The sequence below is a fragment of the Aquila chrysaetos genome, chromosome 5, assembly GCF_900496995.4.
Source record: "Aquila chrysaetos chrysaetos chromosome 5, bAquChr1.4, whole genome shotgun sequence".
In the NCBI taxonomy this organism is placed as follows: domain Eukaryota; kingdom Metazoa; phylum Chordata; class Aves; order Accipitriformes; family Accipitridae; genus Aquila; species Aquila chrysaetos.
Genome location: NC_044008.1, coordinates 25,277,301 through 25,294,105, shown reverse-complemented (window position 1 = coordinate 25,294,105; position 16,805 = coordinate 25,277,301). Strand labels below are relative to the sequence as shown.

General features: G+C 35.9%; 1 protein-coding gene across 22 annotated transcripts in view; it reads right to left on the bottom strand.

Moving 5' to 3' along the window:
• Window positions 1-16,805, bottom strand: part of CADPS2 (calcium dependent secretion activator 2) — a 322,654-nt gene that overhangs the window by 76,817 nt on the left and 229,032 nt on the right. For 13 of the 22 annotated variants that reach the window (XM_030014988.2, XM_030014991.2, XM_030014990.2 and 10 more), the window contains 4 exons: window positions 12,916-13,017; window positions 7,585-7,648; window positions 5,253-5,376; window positions 2,715-2,735 (listed from right to left, as the gene is read on the bottom strand). In XM_030014988.2, coding sequence (XP_029870848.1) covers window positions 2,715-2,735; window positions 5,253-5,376; window positions 7,585-7,648; window positions 12,916-13,017 — 311 coding nt within the window. The remainder of the gene's footprint in view (window positions 1-2,714; window positions 2,736-5,252; window positions 5,377-7,584; window positions 7,649-12,915; window positions 13,018-16,805) is intronic. The other 9 variants (XM_030014992.2, XM_030014996.2, XM_030014995.2 and 6 more) reach the window with 1 other exon arrangement.

Genomic DNA, 16,805 nt, shown 5'->3' with positions numbered 1-16,805 from the left:
CTCTATGAGAATTTCAGCTTTACATGTCGTAAGGAATGACATGCTGAACCCTGTATAATTGTCATTGCAAATGTAATTTTTATTGAAAAAAGGTGTTCTATATTCATAATGGTACAATGACATGGGAATGTTAAATAAAATGTCATCGTGACTGCAAACAAATCCTGTTGATGCAAGTGCTGCTTATATCACTGTGTCTGCCATTAAGAAAGTAACCACCATCTTCTGGGAAAGCATTCAGAGTCTTTTTCAATTGAGACTGTGAAAATGAGAGCACTTGGGGAACAGACCCGGGAACCTGGCAACCACACTGCTGAAAAAGGATTCTTGCAATAAAAAGAATTTGCATGTTCTCCTCTGTATTACCTAACAAGGACACTCCTGCAATTCAAGATTCTCTATACAGTATCTAGTGCACAAGTTAAAGGGTAAATAACAGTTATTGAGAAATAGTTTTTCCTTATTTTCCATGACAATACAATATATGGTATTAGGGTTAAGCATATTGTACATCAAGTTCATGACGAAATCTGTAGCAGTTTAGGTAGCGACACCAAGAGGAGCAGGATTTGGCCCTGTTAGCCAGGGTAAAGTATAATTTTATTGGTATTCCTTTCAGCTGCTTCACCTTTTGCATCAGAGAAATGGATTCAGTCGGACACTAAATTCTGGTGGGACACAGCCCATTTACTCCTTTCAATAAAATTAAATTTTTTTGAGTTGTCTGATTCATTTTCAGTTGCATTTTTAGTCAGAAGCAGAATTTAATTAAGCAATTAAATTATCAACACAGCCCATAAACCTCTAGCTTCACCTAACTCACACAGTGAACTTCCATTTACTCACTGTATGTGATGGCTTTCCTCTCATCCATTCTCTAATATAGTTATTTGCCAGGTCACTTAAGGGACAGCTTTACTATCCTATCTTAAGAACATGGCAATAGTTTCTTTCAAAGCATGCATAAACGTAATGTAAAATGACTGAAATCAGGTACGGTCTGTGGTTTTTTTTTTCCCTGTGCTTGTAACTGTATGTCATCTGTGCTTAACGGTGTGTATTTCTGACATAATGAGCCTGAGAAAAAATAAGAATAGTGAGGGTGTGGCACAAGGAAGATTTGTACTTGAGATGATACATATTATATAAAAGTGTATAGCTGAGGTTTTAGAGTGCAAAGGTCAAAGGACACAAACTCTAAAATTAGTTTTCTCATTTCACAAATTAACATCAACATTTTTCTAAATTCTTTATTTGAAGAGATATTTTCTTCAATACCTACAGGTGTAAAAATACTAAATGGACTATTTGTGCTCTCTAGGTTTAGGTATCTTACCTAGTAGGAAAACTGTCTTAGGGTGCATTTGTATTTGATGGCATGAGATAGATCCTTTCACAGAGAAGTTGTTGAAGGAGTCTCCAAGTGCTCTTAATCACCTCCTTAACAAACCTCTCCCTGTTGATCAGAGGGGGTCAGGAGATTACCTTATCAACGTGAGCTCGTATCAACTCATCCTAATAGGCTGTGGTGTGAATACCCACACCACCAGCGCATCATCTGCTCTCTTTTTTAACAACTCCAAATAGAGCTCTTCTATTTCCAGGGCATTTAAAGATTTCAAATGAAAACCAGTAGAAGTTTTGGGAACCAATGGAATTTTTTAAATCTTCAGTTATGAACATAGACTTTAAAAAAAGTAGTTTTTATAATTTGCTAGTATTTTTGCTTGTTTACTGGCTAAAGAAGCTGTTCCTCCTAAAATGGACCATCTTTCTCCCTTCAAGCCCCTCACTGGCAAGGAGCTCCACTTTCAACTATTTTCACACAACCTTTATAGCCCTCACCCCGGTATGTCATTCCAGATGGAAAATTATTTCATCCTGAGAATACTACCAACTCAATGCCCCTTCCCATAACTGTGGTTGATATTATTTGTGGAAATCCCACAAAGCATCATGATCAGGCTTCCATTAGGTCTGTGTGTACATCTTCATAAAAGGTAAGACGAAGTAGTGCGTGCATCTATTTCATAGTATATATATGCACAGTCTCTCATACTTTTATGCAGCCAATACTACTCAGCCACAAATACTACTTCAGCTATGCTCTTTTTATGATCACTCTGTTAAATATTGGGATATAAGCACTCAAAAAACCTCTCTGCGCTGTTGGAGAATATAGACCATATCAGCTTCATGAACTTAGGAACACGAAGAACCACCATCCTCCTAACCTTCAGCTGTAACTAGAAAAATAAACATATCATTAAACAAACCTGTATCAGAGAAATGTAAGACCAGCTTTACAAAATTAATTCTGCTATCAAGACCCCCATCAATAAATCCAGCAGTCCCATTAAGAAACAGATACCCTTTTTGCTGATGACTATGAAATCACATTTTTCTAAATACACAAACTGATTTTGAATTTAATAGCCCAACTTTTCTGCATGACTTAGTTACACCTCTTTCACAGAAACTACAATTGCATCATATTCCAAAATACAGAATTATCTAAATTGCTAATAAATATGCACATCATAGTTAAGTATCAGTGTAAATGAAGAATGGATGGACTATACTATATCAAAATTAATTTTAATGTTTACACATGTTCTGGTCAATATCTTGGTATTGTTGAAATCAACAAAAATAATAAAACAACAGACACTATAACTGTAATACATGCAGACATGCACACAAATAGTAATCACCTGAGTCCTTTTCCGCTGTTGCTAAATATAAAAAAAAGAGAAGAAAAACATCATTACAGAAATATAACTATTTTAATTTCATTAGAGAAGAATAAATACCACATAAGAAGTTAAAATCTTCTAAAATCTTGAGTACAGCAGTGAGAGTCCTGACAGTCAGGTCACACAAGTGATGGGTTTTGTCAGCTGAGGGAGAAATGATGTACGTTTTTAGGTAGTATATTTATATTTACTAGTCCTATATAGTCTATATTTCAGGCTCACTGGCTGAGTTTGCATCCATATTGTGCCTGGGAATTTAGAAACATAAATAATAGTAAAAGAATATAAGAAAGTAAGAATATAAGAATATTATTTTTGTTAGAAGCTTCTTTGCATCTCTACTTTTTAGCTAGTTACTATTGGTCTATAGCTGATATTATCATGCAACAGTTGCATTTTGACTGATTGATATGACATTGTTCACTGAAGAAATATTCAAAGAATTGGACAAAAATCCCCCAAATCTATGACAGCTACATTTGAGGACATGAGTAATGTTATAAAGATAATGACTATATGCTTTCTATATGCAATGTGAGGAGTAAGCAATTAATGCAAACACTAACATGAATTACTTTCAAGAGAAGAACATAATTTCAGTGCATGGATACAATAATGCTCCCCAAAACCTAAAGAAGCAGAATGGAACCTATTGGTGAAAACCATTACATTTATATTAGTAAAAATGTAGGATATTTGTAATGACCAGACTATAGAAAGAAACCAATACAGGTCTCATTGCTATGATGCTGGAGCCCTTCACTTTCAAATAGTATGCTACTTTATTCTCAGAAAAGTAGTCAACCTATTTCTCATTGAGGTACTAGACTTATATATACAATTATCTATTGTGCTTTGGGTTTACAATTACATGAGTGTAAAACTACTTACAGAAATCTAGTTGTGTTTCAACCAAAAGACAACAAATCAAAAAATAAATTTGCAAGTCAAAATATGCCATGGGATGGACAGCAGTTTTATTTGCTGTTCCAGCTTACTGCAGTGTTAACAGTGTGCCTATTTTAAAGTGCAAAACTTGCTACTTGCAGTGGAACTGCCACAATTGTCTAGGATACAGTTAAAAATCTTGGGCAAAGATGTGTTTACATCACTGTAAAAAACTTTTCCAATCCAATTTAGTGTGAGTTTTGTCATCTTTTAAAAATGTTTCTATTTTTATACCCATTATTTCAACAGGTTTGCTGAAAGACTGAAATACTTAACATTAAAAAATCCCCTTCATGAATACAGAAAGATAAAAACTAAAGAAAACATTTATTTCTGCTTTTTCATTTTCCAGAATAGATTTAATATTCATCCTTCTTTCTTTAACACAACATGATATCATAATTAATTATGATAAACTGGTTACTAAGATGGTTTCATGTTGTTACTCCCATGATATAATACTGGTTGCTATAGTGATGAGATGGGTTTTTTGTTAATCACTTGTGAGATTGGTTAACTCATGTTTTTCAGAGAATTTGAGCAGAAATGGAAAAAGGAAAAAAAGTTGGGTTTATAATATTGCTAAACATGAGGCTTCTTCATTTTGCTGCTATGATAACTATTTCTTCTAGCGTATTGCTAGAAATACATGCTATAAAAAAACATAATATGCATAAATTTTGGATTTCTTTAAAGCAGAATTCATCTTTCATATATTTTCCTGTTAATTGACTCTACCTCCAAAAATCCTGTTATATAGATGTGCACACACTGTCTTCTATTCCTGAATATATCTATACAGGTATATCTCAAGGTTTCTGCGCTTTATGGAGAATAACAGATGTGTCTTGACAAGGCATTTGACTATTATGACTTTTTGTTCTGTATAAGGTTTACAAATAGTAAAATGACATTGTGTACCCTAGCCATTTTTTTTGAGCAAAATCTTAGTCAATTTCATGATATCTTCCTAGAATATACCTAAATTCCAGAAAACCTTCTGATTACCATCAAATCTAGTATTTTGTCCCATTAATTCATTCAGAAAATCAGGATGTAATTAAGGTTTTAATCATCAGATTATTATTATACATCTGACAATACAACAGCAAAAATAAATAACATCTATCTGTCTGCCTTAAAGTACATCAGAAAAGCATCTATACCCGGAGTTTTCAAGTTTCAAGGTACTGTCACTGCTGTTAAGGAAAGAATTTCCTGTCAGTAGTTTAATTACTAGAAATAGTTAGAGAAATAAAAAATAACCCATAAACAACCTTTTAGATTTACGGAGAACTCAAAAGTAAGAACAAAGGGCAACTTAAATTAGGAAGTCCTAGTCTTCCATTCAAACAGGGTCCCAGGAGGCATATTAAAGCACTGAATAGGAAAAAGCTCCATAGTACACCAGCTGAGATTTTAATGAGACATTTCCCCTTGCTGTGGAAGGGGTTTGTTCTGGAAAGGGAAAAGGCTGCTCATAGAATATTCAGTTAATAGGCATTGTTGGCTTTTACAGCCACTTTGGCAGTTGATTGCTGTACTAACCTTCTATTTTGGCATATTCTGTAAGTCGAGTGTAATTGATCAAGGCAGCCTTCTCCAGACATTTTCTAACCACTTTCTTCACCTCTTCTGCTGGTATGGGAGTGGCAATATCTTTCATTAAAACCTGTGCCAGAGACAATTATACCGCTTGGTTATAGTCATTACCCAAAACCCAAGGGAAAAGGATAAAAGTATCCTAAAGGTACTACAGAACTGATAATGATTAAAGGCAGAAATCAAAAAGGAACTATTTCAGCTGGTGGAACTAGATATTTGTCTTTGAAGTTTTCTGTTCAACCCTGGTTTGACTGCCTATATGGTATTTATATACAATACCCCTACTGTCTGGCATCTTGCTGCATGCCAGTCAGTCTTTGTTTGGGTGACGCTAAGACCAGTATAACAAGAGCATTCTGTGGATGGGCTCAATCATGGTGCTCACTAAACATGTGGATGTGGAGATTTGCTTGGTTCTCACCTGTGGAAAAGCTTCCACCATTGCATAACCATTGACTCTTCAACAGTGTAAAGGAGAAACTGAACACCACCATCAGAGCTAGCTAATACCGACTTGCTTTTCCTCCTTCATAAAGTTATTCAAATTCAACACGTCCTTGCTGTGAAAAACAGTCATCTATAGTAGGCAGGGAAAACATTGAACTTCTGGTGGGATATTTTATTACGGACAACTGAAGAACAGATCATATAAAGCCTTTCAAAACCTGCCAGTTTTTAAAGCCTATTCATTTTTAAAATATAGGACTTTGATAAAATGAATCACCTGTTACAAGTGAGGTAAACTGAGAATATATACCTCTTTATATGAATGCAACATTATATACTCTGGATTACTATAAAAAATGGAATAAATAGTGTTAATAATTCACTTGCATTTTTACTTTAATTCTATACTCCATTAACTTTCAACAGGTAGGTGTAAACAAAACTCAATATGTTTTTACCACATTTTAATGTAAAGAATAAAATTCCAGATAACTCACAACCATTTAAAAATGCTTCTCCAACAGATCTCCAGACAAACTACACCCTTATAAAACATATCTAACAATTACTGTTAAAGAGAGGGAGCAAGAGATATGGTCTGGGAAAGAATATGGTAGAAAAGAAACAGGTTCAGCAACAGAAAAGCTATTAAGAAGACATTGTTGCAAAGCAGACTTCTTCCATTACTTGCACACACATATGACATACCTACTTTTGTTAACTTGTTCTTTTTTAATGAGTAACTTTTGGGTTATCAACAAGTGAAAATACAGTCTTCAAAACCTTTTATTCTGCATCTGATTTTTTTCAAAATTTTCAGAGACAGGTAAAATAAATTGTTTCTAACCCAGTCTGCATCGACAAGTATAGGAATGCACATTTATTCCCAGTCAAGACCGACAATGGTGTTGCTTGAGCACCAGATAGAGTACCATTGCCATTTGTAACAGCAGGAAGAGTGAGAGGAAATCGCTGTTTCATGTAACACAAAAGAATCTACACAGCACTACAGTCGCTGAGGTTATAAGTGAAAGGAAACATATATATCCAGATTTTCTATGTATTTTTTAACATGGCAGAGTTTTTCTAAGACAGAATCTCTTATCTATGGAATGTTCTGCAGTGCAGAACAACTGACACTCCTCAAGGCCAGACCTCTCAGATTTTGGCAAAGCTACACAGACTGGGATCTAAGCTTTTTTTTTTTTAATTCATCCTTTTAATACCTTCATCAGGCTCCTGCTGACACAATTCCTCTGGAATCTCTGCAGGAGTTTAAAGTTCTCTTTCCTCAGAGATGACTGAGATGCATTTACCATTATGAGGTCTTCTCCCTTCCAGTCAATACAAGAGGATTTGCTGGGCAGGAGTTTATATTTATAGCTGCCCGTATTAGTTTTGCTGCATATAGCTTTTTCTTCTTAAATTGACTCAGATTATGCATTTATGGAAGATTATTTGGATTACATAGAAGCTTTTTAATGTAACATATCAGTATAGACAACATCATCAGCATAGAAGCCATAAAACACAGGAAAGGGGGGCTGTAGACTAGACTTGTACTACTTTAGAAGTAATGCTGGGTAATCAAATTATAAAGAAATAAAGAGTCACTACAGTGGCTTGAAGTGAAAGTCTAATAAATAAGTCCTACAGAAAACAGCTGTTTGCCTCTGTGGAAGACAATGAGAAAAAACCTCCCAGTGAACAATTAAAACCAGTAGTAAAATACCTGAGAAGACATGAATCTGCTTTCAGCAGCCTGAAGGTGAAAGAAAAATGCAGGCTTAGTACTCAAGCAGAATTTAAAATATGTTCTCAAACTTACCCTTTCAAGTAATGAAAGTGTGGCTTTTAAAGCTCCTTCAGGACGTCCAAAAGGAAAACAGTATCTTAAAAAAAAAAAAAAAAGAGGAAGAGAAAATTATCAGAATTATAACTAAGTTAAGAATTTATTTTGAGATGTAACTGTACACAACTTGCATTACTGTGAAGTATATTTAATGGTCTCCGATGAGCTAAACTGTCCATCTTCTTGGAAAGAGATACTATTTCTCATGTAGTCATGACAGCTACTGGAGCTGTGAAGTAGCACTCTGTATATTATATCTTGTTTTAATATCGGGATTAAGATAAGGGTAAAATGTCAGATATTTAAGTTTCTAGAGAAGTATGGGAATAAAAATGCCTGCAGATATTCCATATTTTTTCCTATTATATTATAAATAGCTTGGAAAAGCATTTAATGTTATCTTAAAATTTATCAGCTACAACTTAAACCATACCCACTTCTGTCTTGATACTTCTAAAATTATGTAAATTAAAAAGTAAACCCATTGATAGCTTTGTTTTTCATTTTTGTCTACTGAATGATCCAATATATCAGGTCAATGAGACTACAAAGCTCAGGCAACTGTAACCTTTCTTAATCCTGTCTGTAAAATCTTGCTGGGATATCCCCAATTGGGAAAAGGATTTTTTACTTTGATGAGATTATTTTTTTCTTATTATTACTCACTGAGCATGGTAGCCTCATATTCTAATGTTTTCCAATAGTAAAATCTTTTCTAATGATAAAAGGATTCAGACCGGTGAATTTTGTATATACATTTTGTTCAGCCAAAATAAAGCCCTGTAAATGAGGTCAAAAAAGGATTTCCTGCAGCAAGACTTCCAGTATTTGCCTTGCCTCATTTTGTTTCTTTCTTACTGTAGTGCTATCAATTTTTGAGGACAGGTTAACAAATTAGCAAAGCAGATTTAATGACCCTTAGGCGTTAAGTCACCTTAAAACAGAACACATCTTTAGCTGTTTTGTCTCCTCTCCCTTTGCAGTGTATTTCCACAATCCTTGACTTGTCTTTCCCACTGTTTATTCCTATCAATCTCTAACGGTAGTTTTTGAATAAATGTCACTCAATTATACTTAATATTTCAAATCAAAGACTTCCTTCCATGTATGTTCTGCAATGTAAATAACGTAAGAAGCTTCCAAAACCCAATCAGTTTTAAGTTCATGATGCAGGCAGAAGTCCCACAGTAGAACAGGGGTTACTCAGTTTATTGCAGAGACAATATGTATGCATACAACATGGGCAGCAAGCTTATGTGTGCAGTTGGTGGAAGGAGCTTCTCACAGAGGACAGTTGTTCTCTTGAGATAAGCAGCTTAAAGAAAAGGAAATGTTCACAGTAGGGGCCTAAAGGGACACTCTGAGCAGTCCTGCTTCCAGTGTTACAGCCTCTATGCTGCTGAGGAGGCAGGGAGCAGCATTTTGCTGGCAAGGAGAAATTCAATCTCTTGGATAAAACCCCCATGGCCCATTCCACACTGTTTGGCTGTGGCCAGGATGCTCCCAGAGCTGAGGGGATCTTTAAGGATAGGGAGACATAGATGGTGACAGTAGTAAACTCAATTATTAGACAACTGGGTCTGTGACATCCAAGAGGACCAAGCAGTAGGTTAGTTGATACGTACAAAGGTAGTGGATATCAGGAGATGTTTATATAAGTTACCTAGCGGACAACAGAGGAGTAGCACCCATGGTCTACATTAGTACCAGCAACATACAGAAGTGTAGGAGGAACACTCCAGAGATAAAATTCACACAGCCAGGCAAGAGGTTAAAGTCCCAGACCCTCACAGCAGCTTTCTCTGAAATATTGGCTCTTCCACATTTGATGCCTGAGAGGCAGGCAGAGATCTGAAGCCTCAGTGGGTACGTAAGATGGCAGAGAGGAAAGGTTTAAGTACCTTAAGAACTGGGAAATACTTTGGATGAGAGCCACCAGCGCAGGATAAGCTGACTGCATCTTAATCATAATGGAGGCAGGCTGATAGCAATGAAAATTAAAATTAAAAAAGGCCATAGGGGAGTATTCAAACTGGAAGCTGCAGGTTAGCTGACAGGCGTGTGAGAGCATCTTTTTCAGATGGGTGTGACCTAGTGACCTAGGTGGACATAGCAAATATTCAGTGCATCTCTGAAAAGACAGGAAGAGAAATACACTCTTCTGTTAAACTGTCCACAATGACAGCTGACCAGTGCATGCAATGCTAAGCAACAGAGCAAGGGCAAAGCTTAGACAAGTTCCGACATATTAAAAAAAAAGTGCTGGTGATCCTTTAAAGTCTGTATCACTGACCCCTTAATAAGGATGATGAGAGTGATCAGGAAACGTTAAGTGAGATTAGAGGAGCTGCAAATTGATGACAAATGGTAAGAGATTTCAACTATACACGTGTACACTCGATCAATGTCTCATTAGGATGAGATATAATGATAATATTTTGGGACACAGTTTCGAATTGCTTCCTTGGACAGCTAATTTAGGACCCACATTCTGGATTTGGTCTCAAATGTGAACAGGACATAGTTTGAGAGGTGTGCAGAGCAGGAGAGGTGCTCTGTAGTAGTGATCATACAACAATAAAATTTAGTAATGTAGCAAAAGAGAACAGGCCAAAAAAATTCAGTACACGTACGTTCAGTTAATTCAATTTCAGGAACGGGACCTATGAAGAAACGAAGAAATTGAAAAACAAAAGGCAGAACCTTAAAGGATCAATCAAAAAAAGCAAGAAACCTACAAGGAGCCTGAGGAAAATTAAAAAAGTAGGAGCCCAAGTCAAACGCATGCCACAATAAAAAGTGGTCAAAAAAACCCAAACAAAAAACCCTGTATGTGACTCCATGAGGAAGATAAAGAGGTTATTGTAGAGAATCTGGCATTTAAAAACTGTAAAACCTATCCGAACAAGGAGGACATGAAAGTCTCTCAAATATTCTAGAGCACATGTGAACAGCACGGATACTCAAACTGACAGTAGAAAGAACAGCTGAAGCAGGAAGCCAGCCTGGTAGATGGTGGGACTGCCCAGTGACAAGGACTGCAAGGCATTCAGGGACAGTAAGGCCAAAGCAGAGAAACTCAGTGCATGCTTTGCATCAATCTTTACTGCAGAATCTATTTTTAAAAACGTTGAGCATTTCAGTTATCACAACAGTTTTGATGGATTGAAATAAGGAGTGGTTTAAATACCATGTTTTCTTAAGAAAGCAATCTCACAGCCAAGGTTATTCTTTGTTAATTAATGATACAGGTGAACCTTTTACATTACCTGAGTCAAGGTTTTCTTTAAAAGTCTAATGCCAATTTTTTATCAGGATGTCCTGTATCGTGACTCTATATGCTTTATAAATTCAGATTCCAGGGCAGTATTGATTCTTCCTTCTACCAGTGTTATGGCAGTATCCTCATTTAAATCCAGACATTCCACCTAATTTTTTTTTATTTCTAACATTTGTTCAGAGAAAGATATAATAATTGCTCTTCACCTGGCAGAGCACTGTTTGCCTATCTTGATTAAATAGGGTTTTAAGGCAAACCTTAAAGTCCTCTGAAGGATGGAGACATTCATCTTTGAATGACACATTTAATTGCTCTCAAGGAGGAGTTCCTAACATTGTTTGAATTCCCTCAAAACCCACCAAGACTGAGGCAGAAATATCCTATGGTCACTGATACAGCCAAAGTTCATCAACGTACTCTAGTGTGCACGTACGCAGACGTGATGGGTTTACCTTTATTTGTTCCAATTCAAATAATTATTTAGACATTATTATACATTTTATAATTAATTTTATGCATGTGAAGGCCTGAAGGTCAACAGAATTATTCTCAAGATGCCCAGCCTCTCTTCTTGTTCCCCCATCTCCCTCCTCTCTCTGTACACATTCAGAAGGCTTCTGCTGCTTCAATATTTTTTGGGTCACAGCTACTCTCACTGACCTAACCATTGTGTATGAGTAAAAGTACTTATATTCATTGGAAATTACAGCCATTGTGTTTCCACCACAAACTTGACAGGATATGGTCATAAGTATGCCAATCACAGGCCAGAGGTCTTCTCCCAGCTCCAATACTCCTTCATTATTTTTTTTGTAGCAAGCATGAGAAGATTGTCAGAGAAATAAGATTTCCTTCCACCTGCAGATGATGTTCTTTGTCAGTACTCTCCTCCTGCCTTTCCAAGACCTGGGTAGGAAGCACTCTGTCCTATGCTGTTCTGTATTGCTTCTCTGGTAAGAGCTATTTAATCCCATGGAAGACAGGAAACAGGAAATGTGTCAGGGAAGAATGTTTAAAGGAAATAAAGGAAGGAAGCATTTTTTTCCCAAAAGGAATACCTTCCAAGGAGAATCCTAGCTCTCTTTAGTTTTAATACAGAGATGAAGTCCCAAGTGAAGACTGCTATGTCCTCTATGCTCAAAAAATCCCCAACCACCTAGTTATCAACACGACAGATACCAGTGAATGCTAGACATTTACCTCATCAAACCAGCGGGGCATCCAACAAACTTATAGCCAACCTTGCCAAACAAAAGAAAGCTGTTTCACACAGCACTATTTAAACTGTGGAACTGGTTGTCGTAAGGTGATACAGAGACAAAAAAAATCTATAAATACATTCTAAAAAAGGATTAGATTAACAGAATAATGGCAGATAGGTTGGCTTAGTGTGATAAACTAGCAGATTTGGTGGTCTACATGCCATTTTTATGCTAAGCTTCATAAACCATCAATTGCTAGAAAATAGAAGGAAATACCACCCCAAGTTTGCTCTGTTTCTTGTACTCCTTCCCTAAACATCTTCTGCTGGTACTGACAGACAAACTATATTTATTGAGTATGATGGACCTTAGCTGATTTAGGAAAGGTAAGTATATCATGAAATCAAGAAAATGACATTAGACATCTAGAAAAGTTTTAGCTGCCTTCTATCAAAGATGTTCTCTACTCATACGATTTTCTGATCATTACTAATCCAGAAATTGCTATGGCTCAGTCATTTTCATTCAGACAATTTTCTTAGTTAGCATTATAGAAAGCTTAAAGTTTAAAAGCATCAACAAAAATCAGGCCTATATTCTTGCACAATCTTTTCTACCATAGAAAAATACAACTCACATGATACACAAATAAAATTTAAGCACAATCACTTTTGTAAATAAATCATTCCACATTTCATAAATTTAAAATTTCTTTGCAGGTAGACTATTTTATTTTCACTCCAATTGTTCAAGACCAAAATTGAACACCATGAGAAAATTCTTCCAGAAAAAACTTAGTATTCATTGAATAAATTATACACTCACCTGAAGTGGCTTATTTGGTTTTCTAAAAGGGAGGAAAGTCTGTCCTTAATTTCCTCAAACCTTTCTTTCTCTTCAACAGATACTGTTCCAATTCCATCTGGCCTGTAATATTAAATATTTAATAATTGTTGATAGCTCTTCATGCTGATTCCTCTTTAAACAGTGATCTTTATTTTTTTTATTTTTAAAGTGTTCAGTTAACGTGTGCTAACTCTCCTTTCCCCTTTCCCACTGCCTTGAAGTATAAATAACTTGTGAATATAAAGAACAGACTGCAACTAGACAAACAATTAAACTTTTGAGGTGAACTTTTAAATTCAGGTCCTAAGTTTCTACCTGATCCCAATATGAACACAAGGTAGCATGTGTTTCTCCCAAATAATTCCCAAAGATATGTAATATCCTTTATCAAGAAAATTAGTACTATTGGCACAGTAGAGGGGCCTACACAGACCTTGTTGAATTTAAACTCCTTGAATCTTCCAGATATTTTCCCAGACGCACAATATATCTGAAAGTGATTTTAAAATAAAGGTGGGAAGCAAACTACAGTGAGAAAAGCCAGAGCAGGCAACATCTAGGAACTCTCCTGCTTAGAGTGAGCATAGATTTTTTTGATCCCTTATCCCATACTGACAAACAGCAGCATGTAAACAAGACTTCCATATAAATATAGCATAAAGGATGCAACAAAGAAATAGTCTTTAAAAAACAAAATCACTGGCATTTTTTAAACATAAATTTTTAAGTCCCAATAATTAATAATAAGCCTTGCATTAAGTATGTTAAGCACACACTTAGTCCAAAGTCTTAGCCTAAAGGTGTTATTAATGTATTTATATTAATGACAAAATTGAAGAAATCTAAATACATATTTCCCAAATGGTATTTTTGCCATGCAGTCACAACTTCTCCACATACAGCATGCTTTAAAAAGAACTATCTGAAAACTTCCTGTTACTCTCTTAACTTCCAGCTCCAGGGTAACAACAGCTACTGCTTCCCACCTGAGTTTATGACCCTGACACCAAGTGCAAATCTGCCCTGTAGCTCCTCCAGAGCCTCCAAAACTGTATCTCAATGTTTGTAGAACTGAGGAAATTGTAGTAAAATGGCATGAAGAAGGACAACGTTCTATGAATGTTCTAAGAATCATTCTAGGATTCTATGAACATGTTTTTGCTAAATTGTTACTTTAACTTTCTGCACTATACTTAAATCTAGGAGGGATAAGTTGCTACCTGATCATGACATAAACAATTCTCTCACCCTTTAAATCACTTATATTTGTGATCTGTCAAGTCACGGTGGAAAGAATGCCTGAACTCCTTAAATTATTGTGAAGACAACAATAAAAATCAGATATGGTGGAGGTATGAGTAACCAGGCACATCAATATACTATTGTATAAATTTGATGTGAAAGAGCAAATAACTTATCTTCTTTCTTTTGATGGATGCCAGGATACTTTACCTCAGCCTTCTGACAGATGGAACAGGCTCAAATTTAAGTAAATTGCACTGTCTGATTTCATTGTCAGGAGAGATCGTGCTCTGGAGTGATAAAGCAAATACTTCTGTCATATTAAACCTCGCTGAGGCATGTCATATATATGACAGAAAAGACCTGGGGGTCCAGATAACAGTAAGTGAAAAAGGTGAGCCAGTAGGATGTCATATCTGTCAACCTGAACTAAGGCTAGGATCACCACGTACCGGGGACCTGTCACTTCACTGAGTTTGTTGTCATAAAGAACCTCACTGACAACACCTAAAATTTTCAGAACCGTTAAATATATTTTCAGTGGATGTTTGCATAGAAGCAGATGTCCCAGAAGAAAAAGAAAGAGAACACAAAAAGGTGTTAGAAAAATGTACCATCTATAGTACTGAAAAACTTGTGTCTTGAACACATGCTTTTAGAAAACAACACAAACTCTGAATCATTATTTTGTTTCTTCCTGTTAGCCTTACTGCAACAAGCAGAATATAAAAATGCATTTTCGCAACAAAGTTCTGAGACACATGTTGTGCTGGTGATCATTTTTTGCTACTCTTGGGAATATCTATCTACTACTGAGAAAAAAGAAACCACAGAAAAAGAATCTGACTCTGAGAGGAGCTGAGAGAGAAAAAATAGATAAATAGTTTCAAAATTTCCACTCCTTTTGTCTTCTAGATATTTTTCTTTAATTGCTTTAAAGACAGAATAAAATAAAATAGCACTGTTTTGAGCCGGTTTATTTTTATTTATAAGTTACTGTGCCTGCCAAGAAAATCAGACTCAAGCAGTCATTTGGTTTTCAAAGGTTTAGGTGATCCATAAAATGCACCTTTCCTACTATCCCAAATGTTATGGATAGTGGTTTGGACTTGATTTTTTCAATTCAAAACCAGTATTCAGCTTTCTTATTGCATCCTGGGACCTCTCTTCCAAGAACTCAGCCAAGAAAAGTGATTGACTGTCTTAAGAATAGTTTTCATTTTAACATTGTCTTCTCTAAGAAGGTAAAGGGAGAGTGATTTTTCCTTTCCTCCACATTCTTTTCCTCCTTAATCTTCACAACTGCTTTTGGGATTAGAGAACTAGGTGCAACAGTGAACACTCAAAACCTGAGTCTCTCTCTCACTTATATTAGTTCTCCATTTTGTCAGAACTCTGTCAATTGGATTTGGATTGGCCTGTCTTGTCTGCTTAGATCACAGTCTAACTGGCACAGACGTAATGTTGTCTCTGGTCACATCTCAAATTGTTTAATTCACTCAGACTTAAAGATCGAAAGAGATTTGAAATAAATACCTCATGAACTAGAGCTAGTAAATTCAAGTGGGAAGTAGCTGTTCGACCATAACACACTTAAATAATGACACCAAAAACAGAGGTTGACCACAATTTTTAAAGAAACCTTTACTGTGACAATCTTGAAAGATTGCTGTCCTGATGGCAGTTACTCTAGGGAAGCTGATTGATTAGGTGGTGTGTTTAGGTTTTCCTCTGGGAATAGACTGTTTTTCCTCACTTGATATAATCCTTTAAGGCTTGGAGTACCCTCTAGAAATATTTTGCTGTCTAGAGGTCCTAAAACCTGTAATAATTTGCAGAGGTCACTTGATGCATTATGGGATTAAGATTCTTGTGAATAGCTATGGCAGGTGAGATAAAAATGGTACTCCAGTTCCAATGGGAATTAGATACGATGGACACTGGGTTGACTGTAGATTGTTTCCAGCCTTCAACTTTGGAAACAGCTTCTCCTAGTGGCTTCTCAGAGAGTGAATTGTTATCTCAAGCAAGACTGCTTTGTTGAGAGAGCCTTGTGAAATACTAACTGAACATGACTGACTTTGCTTTTTTCCTCTGGAACATTGTTGGTACTGGTGCTTTTGGCATATTTGCATATTTTAAAAATATTTAAAGTCTCTTCAGTGAGCTTTCCTCATTAAAAACATAGACCATCACCTTGGTCTGTCACGAAGAGAAAAGAGTATGAAGAGAGGAATGCACAGATTGATATTCTAACATGTACAAACACACACACACATAGATGAGAACGGAAAGGCTGACCAAAAGAATCTGCCAGAGAAAGATGAGAAATTATGATGAAAAACAAAATACAAGAAAAATACTTCAGCTAAGGTCTTACTTCAAGACATTTATATAATAAACTACATTTCAAGGGCACGGGAAAAACAAAACCAAAACTTAAATGTCATCTTGGCTCCTAGAAACAAATTGTTTTAGAAGACTTCAGTGCTTTCTAAGAGCTCTTGTTTTTGAATTCAGCAGGACGCACAATAAAATGGAAGAACAGCGACAATTTTCAAATTAGCAAGATAAAAGTTTGACTTTTTGTTTCTTAGTAAACTGAAAATTAAATTGTTTAGAATTTT